This window comes from Melanaphis sacchari, unplaced genomic scaffold (genome assembly GCF_002803265.2).
Source record: "Melanaphis sacchari strain LSU unplaced genomic scaffold, SCAv2.0 Contig41_pilon_pilon, whole genome shotgun sequence".
Lineage (NCBI taxonomy): Eukaryota > Metazoa > Arthropoda > Insecta > Hemiptera > Aphididae > Melanaphis > Melanaphis sacchari.
In genome coordinates, this window is record NW_020271269.1 from 1543303 (window position 1) to 1561208 (window position 17906).

Sequence of the window (17906 nt, forward strand, 5' to 3'; positions counted from 1 at the left end):
TTAAACGTGTATTTCTTTAATTATTGTTAGTATATTAAAGTTCTGTAATCGTAACTTAGAAACATTAAACAATTTGTAGCGCCTTATCATTTGTGTGTTCTATCTCTCAATTGAAGTACCTATGTACTTAAAATCAATGTTTCTTGTTTTCTTACTGGGTCTTTCATAGACTCAAAAACGACTGAACCGTTTTCAATTTAAGTTAAATTATTAGATTTTTAAGACTCGGGGTCGGGAATGTTGGTTGTAGTTTCGTTTTTCAACCCGCATGTAGGCCGCCAAAGTGTGTTTCACGTAAATCTCGTTTCAATCCACGAAAATCGAATATTTTTTTTGTTCACAGCCTCACAAGGACGCTATTGATTACGGTCTATAGATAATAAAATAATTATTATGATGTTTTGTTTCTCATTGTATTTTCTCATTTTGGCTAATCTATATAAATGTCAAATTGAATATGACAGCTACTGACTATTGTGTATAAGAGGTATGGTTGAGACTTGAGAATAATAGAGTAAAAAAAAAAAAATAAAACAATTTAGAATATTTCAAATCTTCAACTAAAGCAAAACGAAAACGATAGATGCATACATATTAAGTATGATAAACAGTCTGGTTATAATATATCATCTACAATCTACATTATGCATAATAATATACCAATCAATTGGTTTTTACCGATTGGCAACGAAATTTGCATAGATATTATTTTGGTTTCCGGATGGGTCACAAAGAATCTATTAGAATTGAAGCCGCGGATAATGACTGACAAATACAAAAGGCTAAGTGTATAATATGACCGAGACCAGTGATATTGAATTGAATCCATGCTACTTTTATGTGTTTGAATTGAGTCCAGCTATTATCTTAATATCTTTGAGTTGATTCCAAATAGATAAAATGTTATAACTACCTAGGTATATAGCTGGTGACACACAATTAGTTAATACTTACTTAATTATCAAATTATTACGAATGAAAAATGGAATGTATGTTTAGAATGTTTAGATATTCACCAGTAAAATAATAATTTATCCTAAAACAATTTTTGATATTTTGTTACATTTCCAAAAATAATAAGATAAATAGGTATGTATGTGTTTGAAATTTTGAAATTAATATTTTCAATACCTATATTATGAATTATGATAACATTTTCAACAAATTTTAACTATTTTTGAAATATTTATAGGCATGAAAAATTTTCAATTTTTTTTAGTGCCTATTTTTTTATAATAATTATTGTCGATAAAAAATTATTCTTTAGGTAAAAAATACTTTTATTTATTATTATGTTTAATATTTTTTAATTAATTTGCTCTTAATACTTATTATTACAATTAAAGAAAGGGACTCAACTCGAATAACCTAACGATATTGGTTGGACTCAACTCCGACAACCCAAAAATATTTGCTGGACTCAATTCAATGTTATTCACCGAGATTTATGGTATCGAAAAGTGAGCAGGAAAACCGTTGTCAGTTGTTATTCTTCAGTCCTACTCGTTACACAAAATATATAATTTAGTGACACTGCAGGGAAAAGTGAAAACGTTCCTCAAGACGAATAGAGTGGATAAATGAAGTTTAGTCCAACAGTGGTATAGTCAACGGAACAAAACGATGGGCTTGTGATTCAGACGTTGCAAATTTTTTTACCGCTAATGCCTTATCAGCTTATCAGTGGTCGACGATAATATTTATTATCGCTTATCAGTTCGGCGTGCGAACTCACTGTTAGATGTATAGTACGATTTAAATTTTAAACTTTTGAATTTTAAAAATATACATGTTCAACACCGGCTTAAAGTGAGGTGCAGGCTGCAGTCCGCACTCTTTAGTCAATCATCGCGCTGGCTGATGTTCCCGGAAATCGAAACCTGACGGCATCTTCGAGTATTACTCGTTTACGGCGGTATAGATCATGAGTAACTACGCTATGGACGTTGATGTGGCAAAGGTCGGTTGCCCCGTTCCAAAAATGGACGAGGTGAAAAAAGAGCTCCTCATCAGCATGAACGAACTGTACGCCAGGGGTCTGAAAACCAGCTGCCAGTGGTGAGTGCCTTCATTGTCTTGAAGTTTTGTTGTTTCGCGCGTCCGCAGCGGCTACACATAGTGTGATTTATTCGACTGCGGTATACATTCTGCAATCGACCACCGCTAAGAATTGAGAATTGTGTGTCGGTGGTTAATTGCTAGAAAAAATAATTCTGTGACCAATTCATTATTAAAAGTTTTATTATTATTATTATTATTATTGCTGTTATTATCTTTTAACTTTGTAATTGTAGGCAATTCTGTTGTTTTAAACTATCTTAACTAAATGATTATTTTTCTCATTTTTTCCAGGTCTTCAGATCTCCTCCTATCACTTGAGATCGGCAACAATCCAAAACCGTTGGCCAAAAAAATAGAAGGGTACAAAAGGCCAAAAATCACCCGTAGTCTACTCACCCCTGTACCTAAACGTATGCCGGTTGCGAAATCTACAGATTTATATTCTATTGATCAACTTCCAATACCGTATAAGGAAATGGAGCTTTATCTTTTTGCTCGAGCCTGTTACAACGCCAAAGAATATCAAAGGTATTTCATTTATTTAAATTTTAAATAATTTAAAAATCTAAAATCTGTATGCAATATTGTTACAAAACACAATTTTTTTTCAGAGCATCATTTTGGTTGAAAGATTGTTGTTCAAAAATACCATTATTTCTGAAAATGTATTCAGATTATTTGGCTGCTGACAGTCATATTAAAAACATTGGTAGTGAAGCGACACCTTCCATGTTTAGAGAATATCGAGATTTGTTAGATTATTTATCCCAGCAATTAGAGTCTATACGGCAAAAAAAAAAAGGAGATGGATATTTGACATATTTACTTGGTGTGGTGTATGTGAAATTAGAACAATATGAGGCAGCAGTCAATATGCTTGTGGAATCAATAAATGAAGTGCCACTCAATTGGCATGCGTGGATGCAACTTGGTGATCTTATCGTAGATCGAGTTAAAGTGAGAAATATAAAATAATTCATGTAAAAAACCGTTTATTTTCTAACAATAAATGTTTATATTGTTTTAGTTGTCAAAACTAGAGTTACCTAATCATTGGATGAAAAACTTCTTTTACTGTCAAAAATATTTAGACTTGCAGTTAAATGAACAGATGTTAGGTATGACACAGTATTTGTTTAATTGCGGTTTCAGTGACAGTATATTTCTCCAATCTAAAGTGGCAGTTTGTTATCACAACAAAAGATGTAACTATAAGACATAATTATTGTATAGTTCAGTTTATGTTAATCAATATTTATTATTTAATATATTATAGACATTGAAATAGCAGTACAAAAATTTCAAGAGCTCATTGAAATTGAACCGTGTCGGCTAGAAAATATGGATACTTATTCAAATTTATTGTATGTACAACACCAACGAGTTGAATTAGCTTATCTTGCTCAGCGTGCAGTCAAAATTGACAAATATCGTGTGGAGACCTGCTGTATTTTGGGCAACTATTACAGTCTTCACGGGGAACATCAAAAAGCAATGCGTTACTTTCATCGTGCACTTAAATTGAACCCTCTGTATTTGGCTGCTTGGACACTACTTGGGCAAGAATATATGGAACTTAAAAATTCGAATGATGCGATTCAAAGTTATAGCAAAGCTTTAGGCGTGTTGTGATAATCATTATTATGTTAAAAGGATGTCAGTGCAATATTTGTTTTCTTTCTCAGATCATGGAAATAAAATCAAAACACTTTTACCTAAAATCATTTTTTATGACTTGAGTAATTATAGAGGATAATATTTACAAAGGATTTAACATATTGGTTTTATATTTTATTATTATCCGACTAAGTATTCAACTTTTAAAACAAAACAAAAAAAAAATTATTAATTTAAATGATGTTTAATACTGCTTTGAGAATATATTTAGTCAAAGCTAAAACCAAAATATACCTTCAAAAATATTATTCTCTATAATTTTGTCTATGTTATGCAAGGGCCAGAGAGAGAAAATAAATAGTGCGCTGACACCCTCTTAATAGTTTATAAAAATATAATTAACTTCATGGTTTTGTTACAGAAATAAATAAATATGAGTATAGAGCGTGGTATGGTTTGGGTCAAACGTATGAAATACTTGGAATGTTCAAACATAGTCTCTATTTTTTCAAACAAGCACAATTACTGAGACCGTTTGACAGCCGTATGATTATCGCTGTCGGAAATGTATATGAAAAATTAGGTAACATAGATATGGCATTTCAAAGCTACTTAAAAGGGCGAGCGATGGGTGATGATGAAAAGCTTGGTCTCATATACTTAGCTAAGTTAGTTGAAATTTCATTAATCATTATAATGTATCTAATTCATTACCCTATATAATTGGTGCATTTTTTTCTCCAGATTGTATGTACTTATTAATAGACCAAATGATGCTGCAAAAATGTTTTTGGAATACATTGAAGAACACGGACTAGATGAGCAGACTCGTGATCACAGCTATGCTTATATGTTCCTTGCGAATTACAATTTGAATCGTATGAACTATGATCAAGCATTTCATTATGCACAAAAATGTTTGAACTATGCAGAAACCAAAGAAGAAGCTAAAGCATTGTTGAAAACTATAGTTCATGAAAGAGTACATATGGAAGTTGATAACGTATTATGTACGCCAATGAATGAAGAGAAACAATCCAAGGATAAGGATTACGATAAAGAAGAAATGCCCAGACAGTTGGAATTGTTGTCCCTAACACAAAAACATGAAATTAATCAAAACGAAGACGATGAAGATGACAGTAGTGACGAAGAAGAACATTTGTGTAATAAGATTACCATGTATATGGATTTGGTGGAATAGGAAGAATTAAATGTTGATTAAGAGTAATTTTAAGTTTTTAAAATAGCATTAAGTACAGTTGTGAAATAGATTATTTTATATTTTTATTTTAGAATGATTAATGTTCCAGTTGAAAAAATAGATTATGATCATCGCTGAGTTGTTTTCATAGTCTATGTTTCATACAAATAAGACTGATAAAGTATTTATTTATACTTTGTAAGTTTGATTTTTGATTAAATTGTATGTCTATAATAAATGTTTAATTTGCTCTTTACCCAGCATAATATAATAATAATAGGCAGTAGACACAATATGATGTACTTCGTGTCGAGTAAATTAAATTTCACGTCGAATCTCAAAAATATTCTATCGTTTTGGTAACACAGCTGTAATACTACAATTCTGTCGGAAGAACATCATTAGGTTCTTTTATGTAAGGGAAAGACTTTTATTTCACACGAATAAAGTTTTTCCATACCTAAGGGTTTGAGTACTTGTGCAAGAGGTTTTCATCAGTAGAAATAAATTGTTGGATTTACAAGTATATCACTATTTTAACTAGGTAGATCAAATCGGAGGATGGCTGTTAAAAATTATATATTTGAGTTTGCACGTGTTTATGGGGACAGTGAATTGTCTGTTTGCTTTGTATAATATTAACAATAAATAATAATTTTAACGTAGTCAAGTGCATCACGAATGTATATTTTGTGATGGTCAGTTTTAAAGTGTGTATTTTGTGAATAATTTATTATAATTTAATAAGTATTATTATTTATAAAAACATTAATGTCGTTATAACATTATCGAGTTTGCGATAAATTTTAACACATATTAAACATTTAATTTTATTTCCAGGATATTCAGAAGGCTTCATCACAAATTATCCTTACATTCAAAAAATCTAAATTCGTTGAATGCGTATAATTTAAGCAAATACAGATCTAATTGTACAGTATAAGACTGGTATGAATGTTTAGAACGATATTATATGCTATTCAGTATGTATTTACAAGTAATTAAAATGAAAATAACTTAATCCATGAATTCATTTACTAAAATAGTAAAATTTATGATTTAAATGTTAATATACTTTTGCATAGTAAATCTATGCAGGATATTTATTTCGAGTTTTGTAAAAAAAAAGCTGTTGATAGTTGATTTACCGGTGAAATAATTCGACATAATATATTTTATTATCATGAAACATTAGGTTAAGACGGCGTTTTGTGCAGGCAATTTATGGGCAAAAAATGTTATTCTATTTAATATTATTTTTTATGTTTAACTATTGAATACCGAAATTTCTTATAAGTTGTTCATTTACGAAAACGCTCATAAATTTTAATATCAAATTTTTAAAGTTTTCAATTTCAATTTTATCTCAGGTTTGAAAATGTAATTTAATGTGTTTATTGAATAATTCATACTTGAACTAAGAAATATAAAAAATATACAATTACAGTTATTTTTACAAATATTTGAAAATTCAATTTTAACGAAATTACATATTTTAATGATGAATAATTATGAAGTTAATTATTTAGTTATGATTGAAAAAAAAACATTAATAGACGCATAACACTTTTACTTATAAAATTATATTTAACACTCATAAAAATATTTTCAAATGCAATGTTTTTGGGAAAAAAATTAGTCTATAGATGAATGTATATTATATATTTATAAATATGTTTATTGTTGTCGATTAATATATTTTTTGTTTGATATGAATACTCGTCATTGGATCCAATGTATTCTATATTATGTTCTTAAAATAATTAGCAATTTTAATCTTTAACAAATTTTTTCAACATTATAATTTATAAATTCAAATCATCGTAAAAATTAATGTGGTTTTAAGCTAACTCTTTTAAATTCTTAAAATTTAAACTTATGACAAAACTTGAATTACATTTTTAAACTTGTTGAAAAATTTAAAATTTCGTTAAAAAATAATTTGTGAATTTCACGTTGTTAACGGGTTTCATCGATATTTGATGAAATTCAAATGGTAATAAAAAAAAAAAAATCGCAACTATGTATTTTTGATGCTTTCAAATAATTTCAGTAAGAAAACATTTTGAGGAACTATAGATTTAATTTTCGATATCTTTTACTCATAAACAAACGTTTTATCATAATTTAACCATTATTATGTTACATCCAAATATTTATATTATACACGATGGGTACATATTGATACACACTGTACAATTGACCACTTCGTGTGTTGTCATGTTTACACAAAATAATAAACAAATGTTAAACATTCGTATTCGCACTACGATTTATTCATTAAAGTATTACATGTTATTCAGTTTTTTCAAGTTCCTATAAAATAATTGTTTTCGCGTTATAAATTCGAATACGATTATATTACATGAGCAACACTGCAATTGCACTCGTTCAGAAAGATCATAAGGATAAAAACTTATCGTACAAGTTCAACAGCTCAGAATCATCAGTTCATTTGATTACGATGTTGCTAAATGTCAATGACGATCATAAAGTAAATAATGAGATTAACTAGAAGTAAGTTAGTTAGGTATAGGTGGTGGCAACACAAAAAAGTATGCGTGTTGTTGCAACGGAAAGTTAACTTTACTTCTCCATCGTTAAAGCTATACATAATAATATCATTACAATGCTTTGCGATCAATCTACAAACACCTGAATATAATATTTAGTGACAAATCCGCCACTATATAGAATTTTATGAACAATATTAATCAACAATTTATTTTCGTATTGTATCTAATTTCAATTTTTTTCAAGAGCAATGAACTGACTTCATACAGTTCCGATTCCGATGCGATTTCAATCCCGTCAGAATTGCCCGAATATCCGGTTTCAATGTCTTCCGTATGCAACTGGAATGGCTCGACGTCGAAGATGCGGTTTTTTGTCATCGGTTTGATGTCCATGTCGATTTTGATTCAAGTATAAAAACATTGAAAACACTTAATGTCGCGCGAGTTCCACAACACGTAGTGATACCGAAATATCAAATATTATAAAATAACGTAAACGTTCAACTGTTTATAGTCATATAGGGATACACAGCATAATTATACGTAGTGAGACCATTTCAACAAATTCTTACGATCCAATATAAAACTATTTACCACCGTCCACAAAACACGTTCCAAAGCGGGGCGCGTAATATATATTTTCAATATATATATGTATATTCTACATGCTGCCCCCAAGTTTGACATAATATATTATAATTAAATCTAAATACGATAGGTACGTTTTTAATAGATTAATAGAGACACGTTGGCTGCTTTTTCGAAGTGCACAATTATTACGCTTAATACACGTAATTACACGTAATTATTATGCGATTTTTATAATATTATATTTCAGTATACTACGCTCGAATATACGTACATATTCGAAAAGAAAAGAAATACATCACAAGTTCAAAATATATCTTAACAGATAATAATTTAATAGATACTCTGCAAACCATAAATTACGATTTATTCATCTCCGTTTTAGGTATTTTCTCAGTCTATATGGAGCGCCATACACGAATCGGCGTTGTTGGCTTTTCCAAATTGGACAAGAAAATCTCTTTCGCTATTGCCCATATGGGGCAGTATATTAACGGCGATATTAATATTTCCAGCATGTGTGACTATTAATAAATACGGTACGGAAACGTGAAATAACGTAAAAAAAATAATATAATAATATTATTAAGCAATACTGTCCGTCAGGATGTTAGTTATTATTATTATCATAACTAGGGACCGAATTTATATGCACGAAAAATCCTCAAAATATGTTTCTAAAAATACAGTAATATATGCTACAAAATATGCACTAAAAATTGAATCAAAAATATTTTATTTAAAATTATGTAAAAAATAAATATTAATTAATTAAGTCTTAAAAATGTATAAAAAGGTTTTGAAAATATACAAAAGTATTTCGTCCTCTTCGTAATTTAACATTCTTTATTTTCAATCTATAAAATATTAGTCCACATTAATAAAAAATTAAAACAAAACTTGATCTATATCAATATATTATACGTATAAATGTTGCCTATAAGTACCTATGTCAACTTTGATAATAACGACCGGTCGTAATTTTATGATATTATGTGGCCACGAATGTTAAAATACGACGAAAAACAAATATATATGTTCTAAATAATAATATGCACTATAAAACTAGTGATATACATTAAATATGCATTTAATAGATAAAACCGTTGAAATATGCAAAATATGCAAAATAAAATTAGTGTTATTGTAATAAAAATGATCTTAATCGGGGAAAATTCTAATTAGATTTCAAAAACTTTATTCCAATACATATACTCATTTGCATATAAATCCGGTCTCTAAGTTCATAATGAATAAATATAATAACAACGCAGGTAATCGTTAAATGTTCTATATTTTATCACCGCAGGATTAAGATTGAGCTTGTTGTGTTCATGCTGTTTTTACACGTTGGGTACGGCCATAAGATGCATGCCAACCATGTACTCGTGTACGATGTAAGTGCTTATCCTAAATCATTTAATATACTTACTAAAATGAGTAGTCTTGTAGGTTCGAAAAAATGTATAGTGATCGTGAAATCTTACGTAGATATATGGGCTATACGGCTATGTTGGGATTGCTCTGGTGCTATAAATTATATAATATTGTACACGTACCGTATGATACGAGTATGCTAGTTTGGGCTAGTCGACTAATTTTTTTACTCATTAAGGAGTTAATATGTATGATATAAGAGTTAAAGTTAACAGTTAATTAAAATAAAATAGTGACTTATGTGACTTATAGTGACTTGGTTAAAAAAAAAAAGGTTACATTTTATTTTTACGCTGAATATAAAAAAATCCATGTCGTATCGCAGTGAGTAATGAATTCCATAAAATTATATATATTTATATATACAAAAAAATAACAGAAATGTTATTTAGCAAAATAATATATAGTGTAAGTGATTTGCAGAGAGGGAGTTTATCCAATATACAATCATACGTAGGGGCGTATATAGAATGTTTTCGAGGAGGGGAATATGAAATAACTTTTGGGTGCTTGTATAAATTATATAATTAATGATAGTCTCCCAAAAATTGTGCATGATGTCTTTAATGCTGGAGTCTGGTATCCCAGCCAAAAATGATCTTTCATTATTAAATAAAATTGGGTATAACTATTGCAATCGTTTAACTTCAGTTACTCTTGTTAAGGAATTTCATAATAATGATAAATGAACATAATAAATTAAACTCTTATTACACGTCTTATTTATTAATTATCAAACAAATTCTTATTTTTATTTTTTTATATTGTTGTTATTATTGTGTAATGTCATTGATTAAATATAAACATTTAAATATAATGTATATTTAATCAATGGTAATTATTTCACTCACAGCTCACGGAATAGCCAAGTTATAAGTAACAACTATATACTGTTATACCGGGTCTTAAAAAAAAGGGCAAGGTAAGGGATCTATTTCTCATCTCCCCTCCCAATAAATACGCCACTGAATTCTCACGTCTATGATAAACACGTATATTTAGACGTGATAGTTATAAAACTAAAAGAGTACTCGTACGAGCCTTTACGCGTACTAAATCGGTGCAACCGACAACGCAGCACAATATAATAATGCGTAATATCTTGTGACATGTATATAGTAGCACGTCGTTTCGTATGGCTAAAACGATTACGACGATCCATTAAACTTCTAATGTATTGCATTGCGTTATCACAGGTGTTTGCACTTGTCGGCGATATGCCTCTCCACGGGCGGCGTGGTGATGACGCCTCTGATAATAACCATGTCAGCGTTGTGGTTCCCTAAAAACGAGAGGAACATGGCTACAGGTCAGTAGTGTACACCGGTCCGGGCGATCGTGTCGATGTTTTCGACGCATAAATTATAAAAAATATGTTATACTTACACAGACTTCAAAATTTTACCGCGCTGTTGACTCTCCCGCTCTTGTTCGCAGGTGTATGTTTCGCTGTCAGAATGCTAGGGTCGGCGGCCACTTATATAATCGGCCCCTACGTAGTGACGGTGGCCATGGATGGACCGTTGAAAGTCTTCTTGACGAGGATACGCATAATGGAAATGTTGTATGCTTGTAAGGACGCTCGCGCTCGCTTTCGCATTTTTTTCTCGCTTTACGCCGTAAACCGTACGTTGTTATAATATATAAACGCGTGTTTTCAGGTCTGATCATGAACGGTTTGATGACGGTTTTGGTGTACTTCTTCTTCCCGAAAACTCACTGTCACAATTATTCGGTGTCGTGCCACGAATCCAGACTGACGGCGGAGTCGCACCAGGACGCCAAGCTCTTCCCCTCGATCAAAACGCTCGCCACGTACGCTCGTCGTCTCCCGGTTTTATATAACCGCGGCAAATCGTAATTTTGTATTATATTCTCCGTTTTCCAGGAATCTCGACGCTTTGTACCTCGTCTTGGCATTCACCCTATCGAACACGATAACGGTTCCGTGGGCTTCGCTGATGCCGTCGAATTTTTACAAGCTCGGAGCACCAACAGTAATCCGCCGTCGGCGGCGATGAATATTAATAAATTTTCGTTTTTATATTTTTAAACTCACGGATTATGACGCACTGATTTTTTTTTCCCCCAAGGAATTCACCACCCAGTGCAGTTTTTTCATGATCATACACGCCTTCATATTGAGCTTGGCGTTCAGCAAGTTTGCGGACCGCGCCCCAAACTACAAAAAAATATTCATGCTGGGGTGCCATTGCATATCCACTTTCTCCATATTTTGGCTGATGATGATGTTTGGCTTCAAAACCAAACTCACATTAAGTACGTGCTCTCGGGGACGTACGAGTTTCCGCGTTAACGATCGTGATTATTAATCGTTTATTAACTGTTTTTACGCTCGTTTTCAGCTGTTTTGGAATGCGTGGTGTTGATAGCGTTTCCGTATACCTGGGGTTGTCAACCACTCTTTTACGAGATGGGCGCCGAACTGACGTATCCGTTGCCCGAGTCCTTTATCGCCGGATACATGACAGTCGCGAACAACGTGTTCATAGACTTTGTTTATGTAGCATTATATTTTTTTCCTCATTTCGGTAATGCTTAATGATTTTTTCAAACGGTACACTGGATAAATATACCTACTAAATATACGATTTCGACCAATCGCGTTTGCGCAGCGTTAAAAACTTATGATGTACGTGCAAAATAATTTGACGCTGGTCACTGAAACTTCATCAAGACTAAAATATTTCAAACTTGTTTTTCCAGTGTTCCTATTATTTTCGAGAAACGCATATAGTTGTAAATTGTAATTTCTGAGTGTTTATTTTCCAGACGAATACTGGCTGCACATTGGTTTGTTTGTTTGTTCAATTTTGAGCCTTTTTTTTTTATGTCTCGTGTCGGTCAACACTACAAAACCAAGGAATCGTTATTCGGAAATCGTCTGAATGTTAATTGTTTAGTTGCCTGTTTATTATTAATTTAAGTCCGCGTCCGATCAGTTGAAATTCGCCTCTTATACTCAACGAAATATCTACGTAAAATTGAAAATAAGTTAAGCCATTCAATGATCATCAGCTGGGACTAAGTCACCAACCATTAATGAAAAAAAGTAAACAAATGTCATCATTTCTCGGGCAGTCATTTTTAAGCGGAAGTTTTTAATATTATTTTATTTAATAGGTGGTGAGATGTTTCCAATTTCAATACAACCATAATTAAAGTTAAATTTTCTTAAATTTAAAGTTTCTTATGAGAAAATGTGTACACTTTCTGTGTAGTATTTAATAATATGGCACATTTTGTAATGGCAGATCCCTTCAAAAATATCATGCATCAAATCAACACTAAATTTTTTTGTTGCGTGAAATAAAATTAATTGGTTGAAAATTGGCTTTTTATAAATACTAGTTAATTTAAAATCATTTCTATTTATATCGTATAAATAGTTTTCAGAGTTACGAATGTAATGATTTAAAAAGGAAATGGAAATAAAGAAGGTAATATATATCAGAGGTTATTGATTATACACCTTTAGATCAATTATAAATCATTACATTACCTTTCTTCTCTTGGCAATGACTTCTTTGTTAATGCTGTTGTGAATAAGGTGACCAGTGCACGTTGAATAATTATAAGACTTTTTTCACTTAAATACACTTATTATTTTTATTATAATTTTTCTTTAACACATGAACTATTTAATACATTTGACTTTAACATAAATTTATTTTAACACTTACGTCTTTTCGTGTATGTGATCTGCGTAGTCTTTTACACTCGCTTATGATCATTTACACAAAAAGACGGGAAGAGCACTGCCTGGACCGGCGGTGAACGGCCCTCTTATATCGGGTGTCCTGTGTGTGTTTTTTCCGACTATAGGTCATTTTATTGTTTTACATGATTATATTAATAGATGACTTATAGCTAAAGGTTATACAGTAATTAAATATTTGATTTATGTCATATTGATAAATTACTTATAGCTAAAGGTTATAATAATTTATTTTATTATATAAATATTTAATTATGATTGCTTGGAAGCATATCATTACACGAAGTAATAATACATTTTCTTCTGATGATTTTTGAGTAACACTTTAATTTTCTTTGCAAAATCTGCAAAAGTAATTTGCTGAAAATGACTTGCTAAATTCTAAAATACTATTCAAGCCTAAGTTGTCGACAACAAGTAAACCTAATACAAAATGAACATTTTTTAAACCTTCTTTAGTTGAAATAAGTATACCATCAACTTCAAGTTTATTTAACTCATGAATTAATTTTTGTAAGCATAAGTCATTACCAAATTATTTCATATCAACTGACTTCAGTAAGGCTGCAATAAATATATGGTACATAATTTAGATCGATTGCTTAACGGGAAACTATAATATATAGCACAAATGGAATGGCAAGAAGAGTGAGAACTTAATGGGTTATTTACTTCAAAGTCGTTCACATATAAAAAATATGGTATAACAATATCATTATTATAAGGATCAATCTTATCTTTTCATAAAATGCCCTGGACAAAATGTGCTAAAACCTTGTCATCTGAGGTGTTGGTTAAATGTTCATATTCTGTTAATGTTTTAAGTAAATTATCATTATGCTCAAAAAATGATTTAAATTGGAATTGTATTGGCATTAATATTCCTTTTGTAATATGTTCACAATAGTTAGTTTCACCAAGAGAAGAAACTAAATTGATTTCTTTGTTAATAGTAAACTGCTGAATATCAGATAGTACCTATAGATTGTTATTTTTTGACCATTTATCTAAAATATATTTCGAATAGCATAGTTTGAATGGTATAGAAATAGCTGAAATAATGGTATGAAAAGAAAACAGTATTAATGGGTCTTTAACTGCATAATTTACAACATTTTTCAACAAATCAGCAATAGGTTTAAATAAACTTTGAGAAAATTCTTTCTGTATATTCACAACATCTTTTCTTGTGAAGTTATTGTTATTGTGTACAGACATTGTTAAGTTAATACCGGCTTGATATATTAAATTAATAGCATTCTCAATAATAATCACTAAGGTCCGGAACATGATGCATTTGCATCTTTTTTTCTAATGCTCACATTTATTTTAATGCATGTCTATACAGAAATTTGATTCATGAAGTATAGAATTTAATGGTACAATTTTTATTTTACATTTTTTTGCATTTTTAGGGAATTTTATGCTTTACGGTCATTTTTTAGTATTTTTGATACATTTTATTCATTTTTGTACTTTTTTTTTTTACAAATATTTACATTTTTCTTGTTGAAAGTTACATTTTATTGTAAAACATGCAGTTTCCATTACTTTGTATTAAATAAACTGTAGGCAGATATTATTTTAGGCCCGGGACACCCATGTGCTTAAAATCGGTTATTGCAGTTAATGATACAGAATAATAGCAATAGTAGTATTTTTTATATATATATATATATTTAATATATAGTTTTATTTAGTTAAATAAAAATAATTTTAATAATATAATATAATAATTTTAATATTTTAATTTTTGTATCAAAACAATACCTATTTATCAATTTTTACAGTAAAATATACATTTTTAATATCATTTTTTCGTCTCATTTTTTAATATTTTTATGTCATTTTATGCATTTTTTTTTCGTGCATTTTTCATATATTTTTAGATCATCAAGTTCCGGGCCCTATTAATCACTGTACTAGTAGGTAATGTATTTTCACACAACAATGTACAATTATTATCTATTTCTACGGGGGTGTTATTAGTACTAATTTCATCAGATATTTGAGATATTACCGTATTGTTAACTTCTACATCACATTTTTTAATGTCATTAAGTTTTAATTTTTTGGGAACAGTGTCTTCTAGATTAACTATGGTATGTTTTCGTGTAATGTGCTTTTTAAAACTATTTAAATTAGGAAATATTTGAATATATTGATTTTCAGTACATTCATATTATGTACTTGACGGCTTCAATAAATGTATTACTTTGTAATGCCCTACTAGTGTTGATAATAACGGAAAATCATTTTTACATATAAAACAAATCATTTTAAATTATGATAGATATGCACAGAGTTTATCTTATATTCAAAGTAAATTAACTAATTTATAATTCGAGAGTTCAATGAAAAATAAAAAACTTATAAAAAAATATATATTATACGACTATACTAAATGTATCAGTCGATGTTTTCAAGGGGGGCAGACATCACTCATACGAGTATTAGTGTCCTCTTGGCTCTATAGTAATAATATAGTATAATATAGCATTGTTATACATACCTTAAATATTGTCGTTAGTGATCAACGTTCGTAACTTCGTTAAGTCAACGTTTTCTCGTATATTTGTATAATAAAACTAATTAATAGTCACTAATTAACGATTTAATAAAATGATAATTACAAAATAGTCACATCGGTCACGGAGACACGGAGTGCATGTGAAAAATGACAAAGAAATACGAAAACGTAAATTGTATTGAGCCATTGGGATCGGTTGACGCGAACCGAGACCGACCGACCATCGGTGATCAACGGTTTATGGAAAAAATCCATATTCCACAATATTAGAAACCTTATAAATAGTCATATAATAAATATAATATAACCGCAAACATGAATTAGAAATTACAAAACACCGATGCCACTGATTACTCTCGTTAAAAGTTTGTTTTCTACCGGAATGTCCTGTAGAATGACAGTTAAACGTAACGACAAACTATTTGAAAAACTTGTTCTTCTAAAACAAAATCAAATGGCACTATAGATATTATATAATATTGATTAACTAAAAATGTATTAAAAAAACATAATATTACTTATCTATATTATTATTTATTATCAGGTCGTCTTAACCAATAATAATTAAAGGAAATTAATTGATCTTTCATTTTCGTTCAATATCATACAATGAAATGTCGTTCTGACAACGAACGGACGTAGACTTCGACTTAAAATAATAATATGATAAACATAATAATCAAAATGATTTTCAATGTTTATTACCTGATATGAATGCAGTTGAATTTTCTTTATAGTCAAAATTCAGAACTTCAAATATTTTATTTCAATAACAAAAACGCATAAAGCGTATAGTGTTGCACAAGAAGACTTTCCGAAATTGAACAACACAAGTAGTATTATACCAAAGTAATTGCTTAAACTTCATACAACTTATCTTTTATTCCACCCTGAACTATAAATGGACTCATCCAAATATACATTATTTTTATATATAAAATAATACTTATAATTAACAATAGATTATTTAATTTTTAAGTAACCATGAGTGAAACTTGTTGTTATCGTCCTTTAAAGTTATGGAAACTTTTGGTGTATTATACTTAATACACTACATAAACAGTCAAAGTCTGATCAGCTAATCGTGTGTGTTAATTTCTAATATATCTTTATAGTTTTGTTTCAATTTTTATGATTTTTTTATTTTATTTTATTGGTTAAAAACCTAAATAGTCACTAGAGATTTTACAGAATAGTTTTTTATAGCTTAAAGCATCGTAAACATTTTTTAACTCTAACAATAATATTCATATGAAAAAATGAAGACTTAATGTCAGTGCTTGTAAAGATTATACAACTTATTTTATTACACATTCATTAAACATACCTACCACACAATGTACTGAGTATAAAGATAAATCATATAATATTTCTCATCATACATTAAATTGTAACATCAGGTTTTTACGAATTAACATTGTAATGAAAAATAGATTATTATGTGAAATTATTGGATGTGCTTTTTGATTATTTGATTAAATTAAATAATTAATAATGTAACAAAACCATTATTATTATAACCTATTTTCGTCTTCACGATATTATTTTTAGATTAAAAAAACAATTTAACTGCTGATCTTCAGTATATATGTTATGTACATTGCAATTATTTATATTTAAAACACAGTGAATACAATTTTGACAAATTTCACAAACCGCATAGACTAATTTTACAATATTGTATTTTGGCGTTAATAAATAATGATAATACACTAAAGAATATAAGAAAAACGTTTATTTACGTCGAACACAATTTTAGTAGCTATCATAATAATATAAGTAATTGAACTGCATTATGCGCAGCATAATAAGCGACGGATAATCTTTTTTGTTCTTTTCCAAAATTAAATGCGTTTCTTTTTAACATTGTTATTTACGGGCTTGATCACTGCAGTCCTTGTTTCGCTATTCGAAACGTCTGCCGAAATTTGCATAGTAGTGGACTCCACTTTGATAGTTTCGGGATTTACGCTTATCGAAATGTTGGGTAATGAAACACATCGTCTTGATGGTGGGCCAGTGAAATCGAAGTTCACTACATCCGTTTCCGGCGGGACTCCTCTAGGTTTATCCAAAATCCGTTGCAACGATGACGTGCGATGACGTGATTGGACGTTAATTTCTGGGACTGGGGCTATCATCGCTGCATTTGTCATAGCAATCAAACTCCTCATTTGCGGTCCCGCGTAGTTGGGTAGCAAAATTGGTCTTGGG

General features: G+C 29.9%; 2 protein-coding genes across 2 annotated transcripts; both read left to right on the plus strand.

Moving 5' to 3' along the window:
- Positions 1-1720: 1720 nt before the first annotated feature.
- LOC112597480 (cell division cycle protein 23 homolog) lies at positions 1721-5069 on the plus strand. The gene is made up of 7 exons (XM_025343549.1): positions 1721-2058; positions 2353-2589; positions 2673-3018; positions 3089-3266; positions 3338-3682; positions 4100-4346; positions 4423-5069. The coding sequence occupies exons 1-7, from the start codon at positions 1925-1927 to the stop codon at positions 4880-4882; spliced, it is 1947 nt and encodes a 648-aa protein (XP_025199334.1). The 5' UTR covers positions 1721-1924; the 3' UTR covers positions 4883-5069.
- Positions 5070-11356: 6287 nt separating this feature from the next.
- Positions 11357-12406, plus strand: LOC112597482 (disrupted in renal carcinoma protein 2 homolog). Its single transcript, XM_025343552.1, has 3 exons — positions 11357-11420; positions 11517-11703; positions 11790-12406. The coding sequence occupies exons 1-3, from the start codon at positions 11385-11387 to the stop codon at positions 11984-11986; spliced, it is 420 nt and encodes a 139-aa protein (XP_025199337.1). The 5' UTR covers positions 11357-11384; the 3' UTR covers positions 11987-12406.
- Positions 12407-17906: the final 5500 nt, after the last annotated feature.